Genomic DNA, 23,138 nt, shown 5'->3' with positions numbered 1-23,138 from the left:
TACAGCACGAGTGCTAGTGACACTATCTGTCGATATTGCCTTTGAGAACACAACCCACTCCTGAGACGGTGCAGATGAGAAGTGAGAGATGAGAGTAAGAAGAGAGAAAAAAGTGAGAAAGAGAAAAACTCAAAGAAAAACTATTGCAAACGATTGCCGTTAATGGCATCATTTTTACCACACAGTGATTGCATTGAGGAATTCACAAGCTTCACATTAACAATTCGCTAAATGCTTTACATTCAGCACACAACTGACAAATGTAGTAAGTTATGATGATGCTCCAAAATCCAGATGATCCAAAATGGCCAATGATTTCAACCTAAATCAGAATGTGACACAACACAACATTACACTGTCACGTCATAGCACACTGTCCTCCAATTAAGTGATGCATAGAAGAGGACTACAAGTGTACAAAAACTGCAGAATAAAATAAAACACAATGGAAATGATTACAACAGAATGCTTTATGAGATGTTGTGAACAGGCAATGGTGCATGACTTGTTCAACCGTGCAGTTCAAGTCGCCCGGTTGTTATCACCGAGTTGTAAACGTAGCTTCTGCTCTGTACTTTCGCTGGCTCTGTGGGTGAGATGATTTCCAGATGGTCCCGGGAAAGTGTTTGCCTTAGGTTACTGCAGGCCAGCCAGCTTGTGCCTTTTTTCAGCTGAGAGAAAGATGGAGGTGCAGTGTGTGTGTGTGTGTGTGTGTGTGTGAAAGAGAGACAGAGAGAACGAGAGAGAGAGAGTGTACATAAAGTGGAGACATGGCTCACACAGCTCTACTTTTTTTTTTTGGCTTCAGACATCCACACAATAGTAAACCAGGTCCTCGAGCACCCAGCTGGCTGGATTCGGTCCATGACACTCAACTGTGTGTGTAAGTGGTTCAGTGGTCAAAGGGCTCCCCAGACTAAAAAACAAAAAACTAGATCATTTATTTAGAAGATAAGAAGAATGAATGCATGTTTCTATCCCCTACTGTTAATTGCATTTTGATACCTCGCTGTGTGCCCTTTCAGCAGAAGAGGGCTCAGTGATGACTCAGTTAAAGGAGCACCTGCCAAACCTCCAACAAGCAAAAACAATGCAGAAAAATATGGTATTTACTTTGTGCATAAATTCATGAGAGCTCTCCTCATTGGTCGAAACATAGCTAGAGTTTTAATGTGGAAGTTTCTGTCACTGTTTAAGTAAAAAATCCTTTTCCCTGTCAGACCTGTGGAACTATATTTAGTAGCATTAGAGAACATTTTCCACGTCAATATAACAAGATTTTTGGTTTTTTTGAGATTCTGACATTTTCACTTGGGTTACATTTTACATGCAAATTGAAAATACAAATTCAAAGTATTTTCAGCATGGTATCCTAACAAAAACTCGGAATTTTAAGCACTTGGATGACGCCTCAGGGATATATTTTTAAAAGAGTAGCCTACACTGGACCGACTTACCCTTTAACTGAACTATGAAAGCTAATCGTGACTGCAATGGCTAATGATGCTGTTGAATATACATGTACTGGCATGTAAATTACGGCAGACTTGGAAAATCACCTACCTACCCAGTAATGACTAAAGGACTTTAGAAAGGAGTTTTAGGGGCTACCTCGCTTCAAGTGAAAATCCTTTAATGCCACAGACACTAAAGAAAACACTTCTGACCGGAAACTGCGTTTTCCAACCTGTTTAGGGCACACAGATGCTGGCTGCTGCCCAGTCGCCCCCACCTCCTCCTCCTCCTGCTCCCCTCCTCAGCAGCGCTTCAGTCCCGCCCATCGCCACCTGGCTCTGCTGCGCACCGCCGACTGGAGGCAGAGTGTCGCTACTCCTCTTCCCCACGCCAACGGAGAAGCAGAACACAAGGAGCCCGAGTCCGAGGGTGTGTGGATGATTTTTTTCTCACATATAAAAACTGATTTTTTTTCCGGAATCGAAACTGACGCTTAAGGGATTTCGGAGGAAAGTAAGAAGACGGGTTTAAAAAAAGAAGAAGAAGAAGAACTCAGACAGGGTGCCCCTGCGCAGTACAGCATCCTCCCTCTGCATCTGTTTCTCATCTCTCCTCCTTTGCCTCTGCGCTTTTTACAAGATTCCCGATTCTCCCACACTGCATATCCCCAGTGACTGATCACTTATTGCAAGCCGAGAGGTGCCCTTTTTCTTTCTTTTGTCGGAGTTTGAACCACATTTCTGAGCTGCTGGGAGTATACCACCAGAGCCCCTGAAAGCTGGCTGGACTGTAGTTTTCGTCTTCCCGATACAGGCGGATCATCGAGGGGACCTTGCGCGGAGTCAAAAGGACTGGAAATTATTTAGCCCTCTCACATCGACGTGCCGCATGGTGGGAATTTCTGCCTCTTTTCAGTGTAAGTGTTCTCTCTATTAATAATAATGTTAATATTTCCCAATTCACGCCTTATTGGAGTGTTTTGTGACTTCGTATGCACACGTGTGCGCCCGAATTACGAAATATATCACAAAATACTCAACACACCTAACTGAGATTTTGTTTTATTTCTACTTTGATATATATTTATATATTAATGTAAATTAAGCAGACTGCGCTGCAGTCCAAACCCCCCTAAAAATTATAATACAATGAATACATAATCGCCAGGGAGTGCATTTCTTTTTTGTTAGAGAAATGTTTTTATTGCCCGAGATTATGTGCAGATCTGTTTCACATAGAAACGGTGCGTTTGTTTTGTGCATAATCGTGTTTCATTCTAATGGGAGAAAAAGACCGAGCAATCAGCGCTGATGTGTCTCACATTACATTTATCGCTCAAAAAATTAGAGAAAGTGAAAATACTCCGGCTATTGCCTGCTAATTATCTAGAAATGTAATTAATGAAGACAGTTGGCTTTCTAGTTTGTTTAACCAGCATGCTGCTGTCTTAATAAAAAAAAAAACAGCTCCCAGTTCAAGAGCTTGTGCCCAAGATGCGCAGCTGTTCTGGGGCAACAGGCAACTTAAGTTTACGGACCAAGTCTCATCATCACCTTCGTTTCAGGTGGAGCAATCTTCACATTAAGTGTTGATCTTCGAAAGACATTACACAACGTCTTGGGAGTTTAAAAAATAAAAAGTCACAATTTTTATTATTCTCACTGCAGAAACGGAGACAAATATTACAAATATTTCCTGCAAGTAGTCAACAATAATCCTACTACTGACTACTTTATGTTTTTTTGGGGGGAGGGGGGGTTGTTTGTTTTACTTTTGCGTGAGGATTTTGAACTCAGCCTGAGCCTCTCAGTTCTGTTCAGTGTAGAGCTGCTTCTTCTAATCTTTGCCTGGGAGTCCTAGAAAGCATTTCTAGAGACTTTGCATTTCAGACTTTGAATTTGAAGTACAAAAAAAAGAAAAAAGAAAAAAAAGGAAACATCATCCGGAGCGCTGACACAACTCTCAAACGCATCTTCTCAAACCCATGTGAAGTTTCCTTCTCCACCCGCTGCGACTTTGTCATCATCACATAACCGAAAATCTCCAAAAACGGAAAACGGATTCCTCCCCCCCCCCCCCCCCCCCCCCTTTTTTTTTTTTTTTTTTTAATGGAGTGGCATAGGGTTGAAATTAAAGGCTTTGGGCTATATTTACTCCAGTGGGAATCTTTTCCCCCGACTGGGAAAAGAACAGACATGCGGGTTAGGGAGGGAGGCTGCTATGGCACAACATGCTGTCGATGCCCGACTGTTCTCACGGCTCAGATTAGAGAGAGAGGAAAATATCTTCTGGAAAACCATAGGGCTTTGGACATTTTTTAGGCATACCAAATGCTCCCCACACAGCATCGTACACATTTGTAGACGTCCAAGAGAGCGCTTGTTAAGTCCTGTCAAAGGCATGAAACAGAGCAGAGGTGGCTTTAGATGAGCTAAATAAGGGCGACCGGGTACAGAATAAGCAAGAGACACTGATATATACTGATCAACAAGAAAACAAAGTATGGCAGCAGTTTAAAAATGCTCCTCTCAAAGAGATATTTTATTGGGATATCATGATGCAGGTGTATCCTGTGTCTGTGAGTCTTTTAAGTCATTGAAATGAAGATTCAGGATTATTTTTCATTCTGTCTTTCTTTCTTTTAAATCCCTGTTTAGTCTAATAATTTACTGCAGTGGCGATGCCAGGTGATGTGGTTGTTCTGGCTGTCATTTATTATGCCATCAGTTGTTTGTTTCCCATCCTTTTAACACTGGGACTTCCATTAAAGTAGTGACTTGACTGAAAAGACCATTACCTGGAGTGTGTGTGTTTACAGAGATAAAGAGGGGGGGGAGGGGGGGGGGTAAATGAAAGGTAAACAAAGCTGCTGATGAGGGGAGAGTAAATGATAAGTGCTGTTTGCAGGTTATCTCTGCATTTGTGTGTGCGCGCACGTGATTGGACATGTATGAGTGCGTGCTGCATGTGTGTGCACTGTATAAACAGGCTTGTATTAACGATAGCTGCTAAGTCTCTGCGGTCCATGCTCCCCAGCATTGCACTTCCAGGGGCCATCTGCCCAGCCACCAGCCTGCCTCACACCTGTTCTCCCTCCTCCTCCTTCCTTCCTTCCTCCTCCTCCTTCTCCTCCTCCCAGCTCTTGGGCTATAGGGTCAAATGCATCAGACCGCTGCTCACACACATGGACGGCCTTGCAAAAAATGATGGCAGCCATTTTATTCTCGCCTTCACACACAGCCAGAGAATCACACGTAGACGTACCTCTGGTTGGCAGATTGAACAAGTGATGCTGAGAAAGGCTGTGTGTGTCACATGCACACTTTCACAATGTGGCATAGATATCGTACACACACACACACATATGCACACACACTCTTTGGTTTCACTGTTTCCCCTGTTTTTTCATGTTAAGCGCTGGTAATAGCTTCCTAGCAATTTATACTGCATATTTAAATCACAGCAACAAACAATGAAGTACTGCTTTTAGAAAGAGAGAGAGAGAGATTTTTTTCATGTCTCGCACAGAGTTACACTGAGACTCCAGTGCTGCGATGTAGTTACAAAGCACTTCTTTTAAGTGTGTCACACAGACGTTTGGATGCAGTCCAGGTTTGCTATACGGTGAATAAGTGATGATGACTCAACACAGTTCATATGCTGACTGTCTCAGGTTTAATACAATCCACTTCAAAAGCAGCGCAACCCGGATCACCTGTAATTTTTTCGGCATTCTCAATTGGCTCTATCAGAGCCAGATTCTAGTATACAGAACTTAACACAAGCTCCCTCGTTTGTATACAGCCTACAGTATATGCTCTAAATTATGTATGCTCTCAAAGATTTTTGGTTGTTTGTTTATTGTATAATTCAGTGCTTAGAATAAGTGGGCTTTCCTGGCGCTACTACTACTTGGGATTTTCACATAACTGCTGTGTCAATCTAGAAGGTCTGTTCTTATCTAACTCCACGAACAACATAAAAACTTTACAGTATTCGTCATTCTTTTCACTGGGTTTTGGTGCACATTTACCACAGCTGCCGTTACTGCAGAAATGTGTATAAAGATCGAGATGGTGGAGCCTTGGACACAGATTGGAACTGAAGCAATGCAGTCAGGGGGCAACTATCAGCTGCCGAACCAGATACTAAAATCAGTGTTGCATGCACTCCTTTAAGATGTATAGATCTCTTCTGATTATTCAGAGCTGTCTGTTATCAAGTCCCAGAGTGAATTATAGTGTGCGTGCACGTGCATGGGCATGCACATACGCATGAATGCTTTTGGAGATCGATAACCCCATTGATGGTTATCAGTGAGAGGGCAGTTCTTCTCACTGCTTATTGAATTTCATCGCCCATGAAAGAGCAGCGGTGGTATAAAAAGGACTTGCAGGTAGGTGTGTTTGTGTGTGTGTGCGTGTGTGTCCGTTTGCATTGTATACGCGGCGCTTGTGTGTCCACACTCTCTTGTGCTTACAGAAGCAAGAGGTCTTTGTTTTATTGTAGCTGTGAGATGGCCTTTACAGGGTCTGATTTAATGTCAAAGTGAACGGTGAGCGCCACAAACTGATTTTATTGGCCTTGTTCGTGTTTTTACTCTGGATAACATAAGACTTATAGGTCAAGTGAAGAAGAGGCCGACAGGGAAGGGCCTCACAGTTCATAATTTTTCATGGAGGATTTTTACCTTTCTAGCATTTTTTTTATTATTATTTTAACTTACTTTTTCACTTAGCCAGAACTGATAATAGATTGGTTCCAGAGCAAATCTAAAAGCAGCCGTGTCATGGGAGATGTAGTTTTTTCATATGTTTAGGGTAAATGGTTAGCTGTATCTATTGCACTCAGGTTTCTGGGGCTTAAAGTACACACTCAAAATAGACACATCCAGGACAATATAAACCCACACACTGTCACACATGCAGAGCGCTTCCTCAGTCCTCTGTATACAGATGCGGATTGAGTTGCTAATTAACTCTACTTTCTCTAACTGTATCGCTCACAGACAGACCTCCACACAAACAAATGCACACATATAGAACCTCTCTCTTAGGCTTCTTGTCATGATGTCTGTCCCCTTGCTCTCGCTCCCTCTCCCTTGCTCTCTCTCTCTCTTTCTCTTCCACTGTTTATTTTCCTGCCTCCATCTGGAGTCGGCTGATATTGTAATCGCCCTAATGCACATTGCCTTCCCTTCTCTCTCTCGCTCTCTCTCTCTCAGTCACACACACACACACACACACACACACACACACACACACACACACACACACACACACACACACACACACACACACACACACTTACTCAACACACATACATACAATGTGCCATCCTGACAAGCCCCTTTTCTTATTTCAAAAGATAAGCAACTGGATGTGATTGTGTGTGTGCGTGTGAGTGTGTGTGTGCAGGTGTCTATACAGTATGTCCAATGAATACAAAAGGACATACCCACGACTGTGTTTCCCCCTACACTCTGCTAAAGGTAATGATATTGAATAGGCGCTTCTTAGTGATGTGGAGCAGCGATAAAGTGACCAAGTGATGTTACCCTTTATCTCTCACCTTCTCAATATTCACCTGTCGCCCAATTTACATTTAAAGATTAAACAGAGGACCTGGTGGGCTGGGGGTGGTTTATGTCTTCTGTAAAGATTCATCTGAAAAGGAACAGAGTGTACTGTATGTAAGAGAGTCTGAACTGCCATCTCTAAGCTTTTCTTCATGATTCAGCAGAGGTTTGAGATGCTATTCGGTGGGAATGTCTACAAGCACAAACAGACACACACACACACAAACGCTCGCACAAATCCCGAGGACACACAGAGAGGTTTGATTGATGGGAAGTATGAGCTGTGAAGCTGTGCGATTAGGAGCCTTTTTTCTCCCCAGTTCACGAGAGGACAATTGCTGAAGAATGGACCAGTTTGCTTTGCTACCAGTCCATAAAACCTGACCATAAAAGTCGTTTTTTTGTGTATGTGTGCGTGTGTGTGTGTGTGTGTGTGTGTGTGTATTAGAGAAAAGAGAGAGAGAGGCGGTGGAGTGGGCCCAGACAGACAGCGCTTAAAACAAACAAACAGGCAGGCAGAAAATCAGACAAATTGACAAAGAGAGACACAAAGAAAGAGGAAGTAGATAACAAAGAGAGTGAGAAACATCATCTCACCCCTGTCACGCTTTAGCGGTTTTTATCACCTAAACTGAGGTTGCTTCCTCTGTAAAAACTTCACATTGTTAACGCTGACCTAAATGAACCCGTGAGAATAATTCTCTCTTTTTTCCTTTTCTTTTTTTGTTTTACGAAAAGGGACTTATGTAATTTACGATCACCACCTCGGCTTATCAGCTTGGATATTTGATTTACAGCTCGGTTCACTCTCATTAATTTTGATGTATGGATTTGGACAGTACATTTTATGAAAAGGGCAGCCGCTAGATTGGAGCCCTGGCTTGGTAAAAAGGAGTGTAATTAAGATCAGCAGACAGGGAGAGAGAGAGAAAGAGAGAAGTGTAGATCAATAGATGCAGACAGTGGACCCTCTGTTTTTTTCCCTCCAAGTATTGACGTGCTCAGTCAATTACATCTAGAGAGTAGAAGAGAGAAGAAGAGATGGGGATGTGGGAGGCTGTGTGTTCAAAAATGCATGTTAGCAGACAGGAGCGTGCGCGTTGTATATTGCGGTGGTCTACTCTGGTATTTGTATACAAGCGGAGGTTCAAACAGCTAGCACCAATCTACACTGTGTTTCTTTAATATTCATAATGAAATAGAATCGGCACCGGCAGAGCAATCACGTGCACGGCTGTTTTTTTGGACGTCCAGTCGCTGCCAGCCTTTTATGTCCCATGGGCAGACACAACTAAATCATTGTTTCCTCCCCTTGCTGGTTAAAATCACACCACTACAGCCAAATAATGAGGCCCTTTTCTTTTGTGCTTGAATTTGACTTGCATGATGGGTATTGTAGGAAGAGAGGGCTTCCAGCTGTTGTCAGTTAGTGTCACAGACAAACAGGGAGATGGGACAATGGGACGACGGCCGGTCGCTCCATCTGATTGTCTTGTTGTCAAACCAACAGCAGGTGCCTCAAATGATAAACGCAGAGTGTCAATTATTTCAAGGGAGGGCCATTTTAGAAATTGGTTCAAAGAGAAAGAGGGAGAGTGGCAGAAGGGACAGTGGGGGTAACATAAAAAAATGGAAGGAGCTGGTCCATTTTCTCCAAATGGGGCCAAGTAAAAAGCCCCATTTTGTTTAACTTCTAGTGCGTCCCGTCCATCCTGTCCATAAAATTTCAGTCCCTATACATGACCGCTCACTGCAGTCTAACCTTAAATGGCCCGAATCATTGCTAGCTGCCGTGCTTGTTTGAACAGAAACAGAACAAAACCACAGTCGGTTTTATCTTTAAAAAAAGAAAAGTATATTTAATGGCAGTTGTGTCCACCCAAAAATTGAGGATTACACTTACAGGCTTCAACCTCACTGCTGTTTCTCTCAAAAGGGATAAAAAGTCTCTGAAAATGGAGAAAGCTCTCGCAGTTCAGTCAGACTGGGAGATTAGTTGTGAGGCTGTAGCTGTGTATCGATGAACAGATAGAGATCTGTAGAGCTCCCTCTCCTCACAAGTGTCCATGTGAATGTGTGTGTGTTTTTATATCTGCCTACAGTATAAAAACATATATCTTTTTGTCTGGCTTGCTCGCTGTCTGTAGTGTCATCTGATATACATCCATGACCCCAGCTGCTCTTATGGATTTGCGATTGACAGCCCTTTAATCAAGGCATCTGTTCCTCCCCTCTGTCGTACTCTAACCATATGGACGTGCCATCCTCAGCTGCGCATTTCATACTAGCAATAGACGATGGGTCTCCATGGTAACCGAACTCCGCTTTTAGAAATGGGATATGAATGATATGTTTTTGGGCCTCACATGTGCAGGGATGTACACACATGCGTCTATATTGCAATGTACCTTGACATTTATAGTGTTTCATATCGAGTTAGTCTGCATGATTGTGGACCCCATCCCGCGGCACTCTCTGAAGTTTTATGACTCCAACAGTGTGCAGACGTGTTTGCCTTCTCTACATGATAGAGCCATTTGTGGAAGAATCCAAGCTTCTTTTTTTTTTTCCAAGACTTAAACAGCTCCAGATTGCGGCAAAACTTTTTAGTCCTGGTAACACTGAGAGCAGCACAGCACAGCACAGGAGGGAGAAAGGCTCTCACGGAGCAATGAAAATCCAAGATAGAGAGAGAGCATAAATCCATCTCCTTTTGTAAGGTACCTTTTTTTTCCTTTTTTTTTTTTTGCAGATGTTTCAAGATGTTTGGCTCAAGTGTTGGTAATTTTTTCCCCATCTGTCTTCTCTCCTCCCCCTATGTCTCTTTATCAACATCTGGTTTTCGGTGAGGCAGGGAAACAAGTATCCTTTATAAGCCAAGGGTTCCCAGTTCCCCCTCTGCTTGTGCTATTAACTTAACCTCAACTACTGCTCTCTCTCTCTGTGCACACATATTCACATATGCTAACCATTAGAAAGTCATACCATTCAGAAAATGTAATAACTTTCAGTTAGAGGCGGAGATAAAGTATTTTAGCTTTTTTTTTTTTTTTGTTCGCTCTTCACTTTTTCCATAGCTGCAAAGAATTCGAGGCTCTGGGTTTTTTTATGCCTCCCCTGAGGGAGGACAAATTACTGCCTAGATGTTAGTTTGAGGATGCTTTAGTGAGTGGAAAGCCCCTTCCCCTTAAGCATTTGGGTTGCACCCCTGGGTCTCCATCTGCACCTCTTCTACGCATTTATGAGTGACGAGCATAAAGCTGCTACTCAGGGTGATAGCATCAGAGATGCACTGCATCGTTTCACTTTGTAGGAATTTTATTTGAGCATGGATGCACACAAACATTTTGCCAGACACTTTAGCAGTGCAACAAAAGTACGATCTTAATTTCCTGTTTCCTCTTTGGCAGCATTAAATTGTCCACATAATAATTCACAGCTGTGCAGGGATCATGTACTGGAGTGCAGCTGCAACTTTATATTTGCTAATGTAGCTATCTCACACATAGGACTGAACTACACATATGTAAAAAAAAAATTAAAAATACACAGGTGTGCGCTTGCTAAATTGGTCTCTCATAAACTCAGACAGTGAATGGCTGAATATGCAAGCAAAGACAAAGCTCAGCACCATATGGCAGGGTTGTCAATCTAAAGTGAAGGCATGCAGAGCTCTCTTTGTGTTTGTTAGGTGGTCTACAAGTTTCTTGGTGTGCGTTTGATGTGATGAGTGATATTTTTAGCGTTATGTGGCATGCCATATTAACAGGCAGCCAGACACGCACACACACACAAACACATTCGTTCGCTGCCATTCCTCGTCAGAATGAACACAACATACACGCACCATCCTTTCCCACCACATACCCTTGTCCTATTTCTCGTCATTTAGTCACTTAACAAAAGCATGCTGAGCTCATTGTTACTGCCAATTATGTTCTATTAAATCAGTGTTGTTCTTGTAACACAACACCGTCTCATAAAATTTCATGAAGTGAACATTTATACTAAAATACGGCATCAAATGCATTTTAAGACCACAGCATGCAACATTTTTACCACTTCGTCAAAATGAAAGGCGTCTCAAACTGTTAAGAAAGTAGAGCTTTGGTTATTGCCAGCCATATGTAACAAAAGAGTGTAGACAATGAAGACAAGCAACCAAGTAGGGGAGTTAAAAACTACGCGCAGCAGAACCGGAGACAATCTGCATCTGTTTCTATATTTAGATAAAACACGACTCTTTGTATTTGCCACTTTGCCCCAGGCTACATGATGCAGCGACACAAAAGCATGTACACACACATGACAGATGCCCCGAACTGCTAAAGACGCTAATGCATTAGTCGTGCACCGCCCCGGGCTTTTGCCTGGCAGGGCAATGACAAGCCCAAGTCACCAGCTGATCAAGGGTAAGGGACACACGCAGCACACATGTACGTTCATCCTCATCCCATCATAAAAAAAGGATTACATTTCTACCTAAATGTAGCCAACATGTTTTAATAATTCAGTGCAACTCCTTAACACTTATTTCGTTGCTTTCTGTCTTTGACGATCTGTTCTGTATTTGATACTTGATATGGTGTTAATTTAAGTGGTTTTGATTCGAATGAACGAAGATGTTCACAGTCTGTCTGATCCAACCAACGTGTAACAAAACATAATAATAGTGTGTTGAAATGATTTTTGATCCTGGTTTTGGTTGCTTTTTATGTCTTGCAGACATCTGTTTGCTTGGCGCACTGAGTGTGTGTGTTTGTGTGTGTGTGTTTGCCTGTTTGTGTGTGTTATTTGGGTCGGGTAGTATCTTCATGGGGAATTGATTGCAAAGGATTAGAGTGTGATTACAAAAAGGGTGGGGAGCAGAGGCAGATACTGGGGTGCGAGAAAGGTGAACGGTGACAAGTGCAGCAAGGTGAAATGGGGAGAGGCAGTAGGGGAAAAATTAGATATCCATCATTTGAGGATGTAAGGTGCAGACAGTGGAAGTGTCTTTTCTAGAATAAAAATATCTACTATTTTGCTCTCTTTTGTCTAACATAGAGACAGATATATTCAAGAAATAATTATTTGAGATGAAATATTTAGGGCACGTTTCATCGGATTTGAGGCATCAGGGATAGAATAGCTGTGTTTTAGATTTTTAAAGAACACATTATTAGATGGTGAGAGTGAAGTTTTTGTGTTTGCAGATCTGATGTCACCTTGTTTGCCTGTGCCAGCTCGAGAACAAGAGTCTGAAAACAGAAAGTGGGAAACAGAGATGAGCTAGTAGGACATAGCCGTGAGTTACTTTAAACTGCTAAAGGGCCAAAGCCAGAAGCCACAGAGTCAAGCAACCGTGAGAGACGGAGGCAGTGACAGACAAAGGACAGAGAGAAATGACTCATATACAATGTTGAATAACATTTATGAGTTTCAAATTGCTTAGCTCGGATACAAGCTTCTGCTTTTAGACCTTGAGCTGCTGTCTCGTTTTTTTCTTCTTCCTCTTTTAGACAGCCAGTAATGCTAAACTGCATTTGGGGAAAAATAACACATGAAATCATTCAAGCTATATTTAACCAGCCCCTGTCAAGGAGTTCACACAGCAAGCGTTTACCACAACTGCATGTGAGCACCAGTATATACTACACACATATATATATCTGCCCTACTATAATTGAGAATTATAGTACAAGGGGGGATTGTGAGGTTAGGCGAAAATACTGCATGGTATGTGGATGTGGATGGAAGCTTGTAAAATGTGACATTCCCTGCAGCTAAGAGTACTTAGCTGAGACTGCTTTATTTCACGATAAAGAATAGTTGGTTGTGTGTGCGTGTTTTTTTGTATATAACAAGAACAAAGACAAAACTGCTCTTGTGTGTGTGTGCGTGTATGCTTCGTGAGGAAAGCAATTTTGAATTTATTGCTTCGTCTCATTTGAAATGTGTGCTTTCATTCCCGCGCGGCAAATTAAATCAGAATCTGGAATATGAATATGACAGTGTAAGAAAATTCATGAATCCACCAATACCATAAAATAGCCCCTGTACTAAAGGAAAATTGATATGGTATTAATTTCCCCATGAAAGGATACACTGGTGTATACGTGACACACAGACCTGAAACAGAAGTGATCTATTTCCTTTCACCACATATCACACGGGTAATGCATGCGCGGCACAGACAGATTTAGAAGCAGAAATACGTGTAGGTTATACATTCGTGTAACGGTGTGTGGCGTCGACATCCCTCTACCCCCTAAAAACCATCAATTCAGATGACGCTGAGAGGTTTAGATTTAGGACAGTCTGTCTTTGTCTCTATCTCTCTCTAGTGTCTGAGAACAGAAGTTATGGCACACTTGTGCAAGAGGAAGCAGCAAGGACACCGTGTTTTATTTTGCCAGCCAAGCCCAGTGACTCTAGTTCACAAGTTGCAAAGGAAAAAAAAAAAAAAAGATTTCATACTTATTTTTAAAAAAAAATTTCAATTCAGCTTTAGCAAAATTGCTTTTGGTGTCTGTAATCATCATTGGCAATAAAGCAGCCCCTCCTAAGCACGACTTCCAAAGCCAAAGTCGGCTTTCTGTGCAAAAATATATTCAGCATATTTTTTTTAAGTTCAGCAGCAGCTGTATCTATCCTGCATTCCTGGCCTGTTTCTTTTTTCTCTGTTTCCTTTTTGGTTCCTGCCATTGTCTCTTTATTCTTCAGTCTTCTTTCTTCTGTCACTCCGGTGATGACAGCCACCTATGAAATGCTAAAAAAACACTTTAGTACAATCTTTCTTTTTCTTTTCACTGCACGTGTATATATGTGTGTGCGCGTGTCCTTTGACAGTTGAGAGAGCATATCTGCTCCACTTGTTGTCATGGAAACAGTGGGCGCCATGTGCATGTGTCTGTGTTTTATTGAAGAGCACCCCCACCACCTCTAGCCCCCCTCCCAAAACAGAACTGGGAGCAGGTACACATCACGACCTGCTTCTCACTCTTATGTAATTTACTTCTTCCAGTTTGTCCCCAGGGTTAATTCCCATCATTAGGTTCAGAGACCAATGCTCCTCTGGACTGACTCACTGTTTGGGGCTCCAGGCAGTTTAAGAAAGCCAGATAGGACACGTCACTTGCCAGGGTGGGTGCCAGGTCCAAAAGCCACTGATCCCATCGCCATTCTCCAATCCTGCTTCCCTCTTATATCAACCACTCCCCCATGCACCTTGCATCCCACTGTTGCTGTCCCAGCATTAATTACCTGTAAACAAGCTTTAACTTCCTTAGAGAGAAGAGTAGCAGTGTGTGTGTGTGTGTGTGTGTGTGTGTGTGTGTGTGTGTGTGTGTGTGTGTGTGTGTGTGTGTGTGCGCGCGCTTGTGTTATTTTTGTATGGGAGCAAGGCATTTATCTGAACAGCTCTACTTTCTTTCACACAGACACAAACATTGTCCCCTTTACACACATCCTGACCCCAACCAACCATCCCCACCCTTTCCCTTGCTGCTTGGGTTTGCATCCTTAAGGCTTACACACACACACACACACACACACACACACACACACACACACACACACACACACACACACACACACACAACCACCTCCTCTTCTCCCTCCCAGGTTTCTTCTGGTTCCTGACCAGCAGGGCTATCTCTGGATGGCCGGAGGTTCCTCTCATTCTGCTGGCCCATTGTGTGGCGAGCTGGGCTGGGCTCTGGGCCCCAGAGGCCGGGAGGGGAGCCAGGAATGGCCTGGTTCCTGTTTCTGTACTAGTTAAAGGAACTGTGGCACCATTTCCATTAGTCCCACATAACGGCTATGAAGCTGATTTTAGGGCTATTTTTGTAGAAACAGTCACATCCATGCAAGTTGTTTTCCTCGTTTTGGGGGAACTGTGGCTTTGATAAGGGGAATTGGGTAGCTTAATTGGATGCCTTGGGTGTTAAAATGACTTAATAACACAATTTGTTCCACAGCTGTTGCAGGACAAATCTGTGTTTTACATGTGCAAAATGCAGCCCTCAAAATGGATGGTTTTCCTCTTGAGCAGGATTTAGTGGGAGAGACACAAATAGGCAGCGATGATATATAAATCTCGCGCTGGCAGATATTTTTTTTGTTTTTAAAAAGACACCACATTTGAAATATTTCTTTATGATTTATTTTGTTTGTTTTGCATAATTAAATCAGCAAACCTCTAAACCGATGCCTTAAAAATTTGAATTCCTTGCAACAATAACAGACACAGAGAGTTGTATTTTAAAGGATAATTTGTTACCTTTGGCCCGACGCTGATTTAATCAGCAATGTCTGACCAGAGGCAGTGATCCTCGAAGAAGCCTCAAAAAGTCCTTCTCCTTTCCCCACCTGTGTATGTGGCTTAGTTGACTGCACACTGTCACTACACACACTATTAATCACACACACACACAGAGGCGTGCACACACAAACATGACCATCATGCCTAGTGGCAGCTCTCACTATGAGCAGTCCTCTCTGTGCTTGGCTCACTGTGGTGTGTTGCATGGAGTGCTACACTAGCTAGTGCACTCGGTTAATTATGACTGCCAAGCCGGGCTGTCACAATGATTCACTATGGAAAGACGTAAAGGGGGAGGAAGAGGGGGAGGAGAGGGTTGGCAGGTGTACAGATGTATCGTTAGCGCCACCTAGTGATACAGGGCGAATGAAAAGCAGCTCTTGCTGAAGAAAGACTCGGAGGAGGCTCGGTTTTGACAAACTGTTTGTCATTCTGTCTGTATTGCTATGCATTTTTCTTTCCCCTTGTTTTCTCGCTATCATCTATTCTTTTCAAGCGTCCCCTTTTTCACTTTGCTCTCCTCTTCTCTTCCCTTCCCGTCTTCTGTATTGCTCCTCAATCTTTCAGCACCCTGGCACTCCCTTTTCTTGCCTGCTTGTTTCTTATTTTTTCTCCCTGTCACCACTCCTCTTGCCGATGTCAGTTGTGGTGTCTTGTGTTCTGTTGCGACAAATCAAGTGCTCCATTCATCTCCTGTCATCCGTGCTACAGAGAACTGTAAATGTGCACTCTCTCCCCTCCTCTGTCTCCTCTCCACTTTATCATCGCCGAGCAGATCAGATTGGAACTGGGCCAAGTCACTCAGTGGAGGATAAATAGAAGGTGGCTGGGTGTGAGGATATATAGGACTGGTGGAGGTTACCCTAGCTGGAATTAAATGCCATTGTGTTTATATGGTTTGTTTGCTATAGGTCCTTGAGACACAGTGGTAAATGCATTAAGACTGCGGATTCCTGAGCCTATGTTTGCGGTGCTCTAGAAATCAAGCATCGGTGCAAAGCAACATCAGATCAGGTGTCAGTAATCTGGAGCTATTTTGTGCCTTCAGGTGAGAAAACAAAATTGGTTTGTGCACAACCATTAACAACTCTTTCGACAGTTAAGCAAGTGGTTTGGAAACGAGCAGTCGAGATTGGAAGAATTCAGCAACCCATCCACCCACCCACCCACCCACACACACACACACAGGGCCGCACACATGCATGCACCCACTGAAAAAAAGTCATTTGTTCTACCTCATTAGCATGTATTGTGGTGAGCGGGCGTAACACACTGAAAGGTGAAATGGGTCCGCCATGAATAGCACACCAGTCGGCAGAGGAGAGGGGAGGAAAAGGAGGGTGGAGGAGAATGGTGGGTGTGGAGGGCGGGGTGGGTTGAGGGGGGGGGGGGGGAGTGTCCAGATGGCTGGGGACCTGCCGCACACACAGGGAGCCTCTTGCTCGCTTTTTTTTTTTCCGCCCCTCTGCTGATTGCACCTTTTCGACTACACTCACTTTCACTCGCTCTCTTTTTGCAGTTCGCTTGCCTTTTTCTCACTTCCATCAACACACAGGCACACAAAGGCCAAGCCCATATGTAACCTCCCTTCCTCCAGAGTTGCTGCTCAGATGCAGCCGTCGTGCTCGCGCGTGCACGCGGACGCACACATCAAATATTCTCAGAGGTAATGTGTGTCCAGGAGGCAGAGAGCAGTTGAGTGCAGCCCAGTGGAGCGCCTGTTGTGGCCAACTGCACCTCTATACAAGCTGGTCGCCTTCTTTCCTTTTCTCCGCCTTCTTGTCTCTTTTAACCACCTCCTCCTGCATCCTCTACATCAATTTTTCTGGCTTCCACCTTGTCATTCGACCTTTGTTTTTCTTCAGGCGTCTCTTTATTCCTGCTTTTCTCTTCTCCTCTCAAATGGGGTGATGCATGTATGCCGATATACGCTTAATTAAAGATATACACTCGAGTTTGTTAGATAACACTAAGTGTTCACCTTAAAGTGTGACACATTTTGGAGAGATTTCACATATCCTCTCTCTTCAGTCTGATGACTGTGGTATGACTATGTTTGATGTGCAGCATTGAAACTGTTTCTGGCGAGTTACATCAGATTGCACTAAAGCTGAGGCCATCTTTGGTCGGTTTGCGAGAGGAAGAGAACTGACGTTTGCCCTGATGTTCCCTTTCCCTTTCTTTCTGTATTATGTAGCACTGCCAGAATATCTGTTCATTTATCTTCCCATCTGTGTGTGTCTGCGTATCAGTGTGCCAGTCTGTCACTGTCTCTTTCTCTCATCCTTCTCCTCTTGATTCTCCCCCCGCAGCCACCCCACCCTCTCTCTCCCCTTCTCTCCTCTACACTTTTGACTCTTTGCCTGTGTCTCTCTCAGACTATGTGTTCCCTCTGTGTCTGGTAGAGGATCACTAATAGTCTCCACTGGGGTGTAAACTGTGTGAGGTTCTGTGTATTCTGTAGCCTGTGCAGACACACACACACACAGGCACTCCTCACATGGAGACAGCACACAAGCAGGGGTTAGTGTGCAGGGAAGACAGAAAAGGGTGTAGCAGAATGGAGGCAGAACTGTCTAGCTTATTGGTGATGGTGTACAAACATAACCATGCATTGCTCTCTGCGACTAGCTAACTCTGTTCTCTCACGCACATATCACCCTGTGCCATTAAACATGCTGACGCTGAGTGGCCAGAAGCTGTCCCGTGGGACTTTGCTTTGTATGTGTCTGTGAGAGAAAGAGATTATTTTCTGTGTGTCTCACTCCATCAACTCCGCCATTCAAGTGCACCTCATTGACTTATCATTGAGTTGGCCCTCCAAAGCCCCATTGAGTTTACCAAGTCTTCCACAAAAAAAGTCACTTCAGTTCCTTCCAATAGAACCCCTCATCACACACACATACACACACCCTTCACCCACAAAATGATATACACAGGATGGCTCCACCCCACACAAAACAGCTTTGACGCTCCATTGAAATCTCCTTAGCAAAACGGTTTCTCCTCATCAGTATTGTGTGACTATTCAGTGCGTTAATGCGCCCGTATTAAGAAAGCCTTTTATTTGCCTGTTTTGAATTTAAGCACATATATTAACCCATATATAGAGAATGAGTCCTTATTAGCCTGCGTGGGGGAGGTGTCAGGAGGTTGCAGGAGGACACAGAAAGAAGGCTATACAGTACAGTATATGCAAGCTTACTTAAAGCCACAGTATTGACTTGTTTAATTCTTGAATGAAATAAGCCCCTGATGCTCATTCACAGACACACTCACACGCAGAGGGAGTAATTTAACTCAGCACGGTTTGTATCCCAGTTTGCGGTGCTGGTGCCACTGATGTATGTGTGTCTTTATTTTATTTGTATTTTTTTTTTTTTTACAAAAGTGTTCAAATGGCAGGGGATGCCATTATAACAAACTGGTCAGATTATGGGTATTACAAACATAGACCAATGCAAACAACCATCAGTGTCTGTCTGCAGGGTTTTGCAAAGCTTTTGTTGCAGTCAGCTGGATTATGCGTTTTGGCAAGCCTCTCGACAAAGTAGTTGTTTGGTTGCCTACGTCGGCTGCTGTTGTTACCTGCTTTTGTTGCAGATGAGGCCGTGAAAGTGGGCCTGATTCCAGGCAGTTTTGGGCAGAGGAGAACAGATGATTTGAAAAGAGGCTTTAGCATCCTGCAACACATATGAGATGATTTCATTGATGCTTTAAGCCGGTAAAATCTCATCAGGTCAAAAATCTGATCATGTAGCCTGACTGGTATGGGCTGGTGATAGTTAGGATGAGATGTCTTCCTGTTACTACTGCCGAAGCTAATCAGTACGAGTTCTCTGGTTGCAGTAACTGGAAGTGGGATATGAAGTTAAGCTCCCAACAGTGTATTGAATAAACTCAAATGCATTCTATCAATTCCTGTCTCTGAAATGAAACTTGAGCTTAGAGAGAGAGACTGGGTTTGCTAGTGCTTTTAGGGGCCACGTGTCTCCGGAGAGCTGGAGCAGCTATTGCTTTTGTTTATACGCTCCCATACTCACATCTTCTCTCTTTCATCTCGTCTTTGTCTCTGTCCTAATATAATTCTTTTTCTCTCCTCCCTTACTGGCATTTTTAGCAGCTCACTGAGGGAACATTAGTGCTTGTTGTCTTGCACTAACATTAAGGCGCTTTGTCTCTGATCCTCCCTGTTGTGGGCACGCACACGTTCACGCTCAGGCGGCGTGGGACATAAATGTAGCTAAAAGGAGGATCGTGAAAATCTGCTGCCATTTTTGTCCTTTACACTCTTGAACCTGAGACACGGTTTACGAGGCTGCGTGAATGCGAGCGCCTCTGTTAGTTCGCATGTGTGCAGATGCCTGCAAGCTGACAGGGAGTGAAAGCCCAGACATATGTTAATCAGATGTTGCGATGATGGCAGAACAGAAGGAGCGAGCGAGAGAGGGAGAAAGAGCACTGGAGGGAGGAATGAGGGGTAAAAAGAAAGGAAAGGCTCTTAAAGACAGAGTGAGAGAGGGGAGAGAAATGAGAGCCAGCTGAAGAAGAAGGATGCGGAGAGAAGATTTCAAGAGTAGTCTGGAGAAAATGACAGGAAGTGCTGCAGTGATTAATTTTCTTACTGCTAAACCACTGCTGAGAATCGATTAGTTTAACTGAAGGGGCCCACACAATAAGTTTCAGGTCACTAAACAAAAGTGATTAATGTTTCCTGTAGGCACATGAGATATACATACTAACACACACAGTGCACAAGGAGGTGTTTTTTGTTTCTTTAGATCTTTAGTATGACATTGCTGCCCAATTTAAACCCAGGAGCACCATTTAATTGTTTGCCTTAAGGATCAGACAAATGAAGCTTAATGAAGGGCTGAACATTCACTATTAAAGCTGCTGAAATCATTTCTTTGTATTAAAAACTATATCTTCAAGTGAGCCTCCAGATATGCAGCTTCCCTTTGCACCATGGAAAGGCTGCTAACTGTTTGTTTCTACTCCCGTGAGCTGAAAACTTTATCAGTTTTAAATTTTATAAAATTCTGATAACTTCAGTTGCCAAAAGCAATAATTCAAAGCGATAAAATTAAAAGTAAAGGGGATAAGACAGAGTTTCAGTTTTATAGGTGGGATGAGTCTTATTTAACTGACAGCGCTGACACGAGTCAGTTGCTTTATTTTGTTTGAATTCAGAAGATTCTGCACACTACCCAGCTTGATGTCTGTTCTCAGATTTCATGAATCCAGTGTCCGCTGTTCATCCTAACAACAGGGCTCTAACACCTGGTTATGATTCAGCCGTAAGCACGAGCGTCGTCGGGAGCTCCGACAGCTGTTTTTGACATAGCTCGTGTATTCTGTGATGACTCTTGGGTCATGAAGGCAACTCATGAGTTGACTCATTGGACACATTTTCAACTTTGTTTGTCCTTTGTTATGTTCATGGCTATCTATTATCATATCATTTATTTGCTGGAGGTCCGTCGTTCTCTTCAAATACTGTCAACTGTTGCTAATCACCAACTAACCCTGCTGATTTTGTCCTTTGTGTTTATAGCAGTTTTCAACCAATGTTTTGGTTGAAGTAATGCCACCATTTGAAATGTGTGTGCATGATCCAGGTATAAGGAATAATAGATAGATAGATAGATAGATAGATAGATAGATAGATAGATAGATAGATAGATAGATAGATAGATAGATAGATAGATAGATAGATAGATAGATAGATAGATAGATAGATAGATAGATAGATAGATAGATAGATAGATAGATAGATAGATAGATAGATAGATAGGTAGGTTTTGGTGTCTAGATTGTGTGAATGGATTATTACTTTATCATGGCCTGTCCTAGTAACTGAAAATCAATTTAAAAACTGAATAACTTCATCTAATTTTTCATCTATTTTACACATGAATCGGTATTTAAATTCTACTCTGTATTGCAATGTCGACACCTTACCTGGTTGTGTGAGAACACAGGGACCATAGTGGCGAGAGAGTGAGTTGCTTAGGAAACAGAAAAGGCAGAGAAACAGGGATAAATAATTAGAGAGAAAGAGGGGGAATCCACGACGGAGAGGAGGCAAGAGCAGAGATGTGGGCCATTTTTACTCAAGAGAGTTCAGAGGGGGTCGGAGAAGCCTGCTCCAAATGGATTTTCCTTGTTTGTAATGAGGCTACTTCTTCCAGTGCATGTGGCGCTTTTGGAGGAGTTGGATGGAAAGAAGGACAGCAAGGCGAGCAGATAGAGGAGTAAGAGGGTGAAAATGGTTGGAAGTTGTAAAGAGAGGGCAGGGAGTAGGAAGCACAAGGAGGAGGGATTGCAACTGAAGGAGAAAGAGGCTGCAGAGAGAAAGAATAATAGGAGTGCAATAGTGTTCGGTCATAGATCTTTCTGATGATGTTATGCAGTTGCCAAAGGGTGGGGGGAGGGAGAGAATGGGGAGAAAGGGAGGTAGGAAAGGATAGATGGTGGGAGAAACAATCAGTTACTGCAGGTAGTGGTGACCAGTGAGAGGGAAAGAAATAAATGGAACATGGAATAGAAAGAGAGGGCAGATTTGTGACTGAAAATATTACAGCTGTTGTGCTGCAGAGGAGGAAAGGAATAGCTTGGTGGTATTCCAAATGTGAAGCTGTTAAACTGCGATGTAGAAATGTTAAGATGAATGGAACGGCATCTGGAAAATTACAGCTATTTTTCAACAAATGAGCTAATTGTCTAAATCCCTTGTGAATATACTCCGGCACAAAAAAAAGGACATGCGCTGCATGTAGAGCACTTGTGTCTTTCTTTGGCCTTCATTTTCAAACAGTGGTTCAGAGGCTTTAAATGAGAAACATATGAGAGAGGTTCACCCAAGGAAAACTCTGGTAAAGACAGTGACCTGCTTTAGCTTCTCTTTGAAGTGAATTCCACAGTCCTGTGCTCATATTACCTTCCTACTTCTGTTCTCCTCCTCCTCTTTATTTCCTCTCCTCTCCCTTTTACTCTTATCAATTTAAACTGCTCTTGTCATTTCATTTCTTTCTCTACATTGGTTTTCACTCTTTTGCTCTCGTATTCATTCACTCTCCTCTGAAGAGGAACACTATGTAACAGACTGAGATTGATATTTTCTTTCTCTTGTTCTCACTTTTTTTAGTATCTTTCTTTGATTTTACATGACTTATGTGGTGTACTGAGAGATGGTTTGTGTCCTCAGTGAAAGACTAATCCTGATTTTACTGCATTCACACTTTATTCAGTATTAGTGAATCACTTAAGGATATCTTATAGTTCCTCATCTATATATCTGATTGGCCCAGACTGCCCAACTCAAGTAAAAAACAGAGAGACTCGGTAGACTCGCTGTCTTGCTCAGTTCAACCTGAAAACAACCTGCCAAATAATGACACTTCCTAATCCTATACGTGGGGAGAAATCCAAAGAAAATACATGTCAAGTGTCAGTGCACAGGTAGCAATGACATAACGTAGGGATCTCTGGCCTGAAGAACTCATCTGATAAGACGGGGAACGATGAGAGAAAGTGTGGAAAGGAGGAAAGGGACCGCGCGTTTATGAAAGCAAAAACAAGGGCAGAGAACGAAGCAGAGGGAGAAGTCAGAGGCAGCGCACAGATGGTGAGCTGTCAGCGGCCGGCTGTGCCTGTGTGTGTGCGTGTGTGTACCTTCATATGTGTGTGCGCTGTTCATACCATGCATATTTGTGGATTCTACATAAATGTGGAGTGCATGTCTGCCCTTGCTTTCTTGTGTGCATCCATGCATGTGTGTGTGTCTGTGCGTGTCTG

General features: G+C 43.1%; 1 protein-coding gene across 5 annotated transcripts in view; it reads left to right on the top strand.

Annotated features, from left to right (window-relative positions):
- Positions 1-1,810: 1,810 nt before the first annotated feature.
- The window catches only part of runx1t1 (RUNX1 partner transcriptional co-repressor 1), a 111,743-nt gene continuing 90,415 nt past the window's right edge, over positions 1,811-23,138 (top strand). For 4 of the 5 annotated variants that reach the window (XM_080862508.1, XM_080862506.1, XM_080862505.1 and 1 more), the window contains exon 1: positions 1,811-2,371. In XM_080862508.1, coding sequence (XP_080718634.1) covers positions 2,344-2,371 — 28 coding nt within the window. In that variant the 5' untranslated portion in view covers positions 1,811-2,343. The remainder of the gene's footprint in view (positions 2,372-23,138) is intronic. The other variant, XM_080862507.1, reaches the window with a different exon arrangement.

Source organism: Rhamphochromis sp. 'chilingali' (genome assembly GCF_963969265.1).
Source record: "Rhamphochromis sp. 'chilingali' genome assembly, chromosome: 17".
NCBI classification, from domain to species: Eukaryota; Metazoa; Chordata; class Actinopteri; order Cichliformes; family Cichlidae; genus Rhamphochromis; species Rhamphochromis sp. 'chilingali'.
Note: the sequence above shows the minus strand (reverse complement) of the source record. Positions and strands in the feature narration are given on the sequence as shown.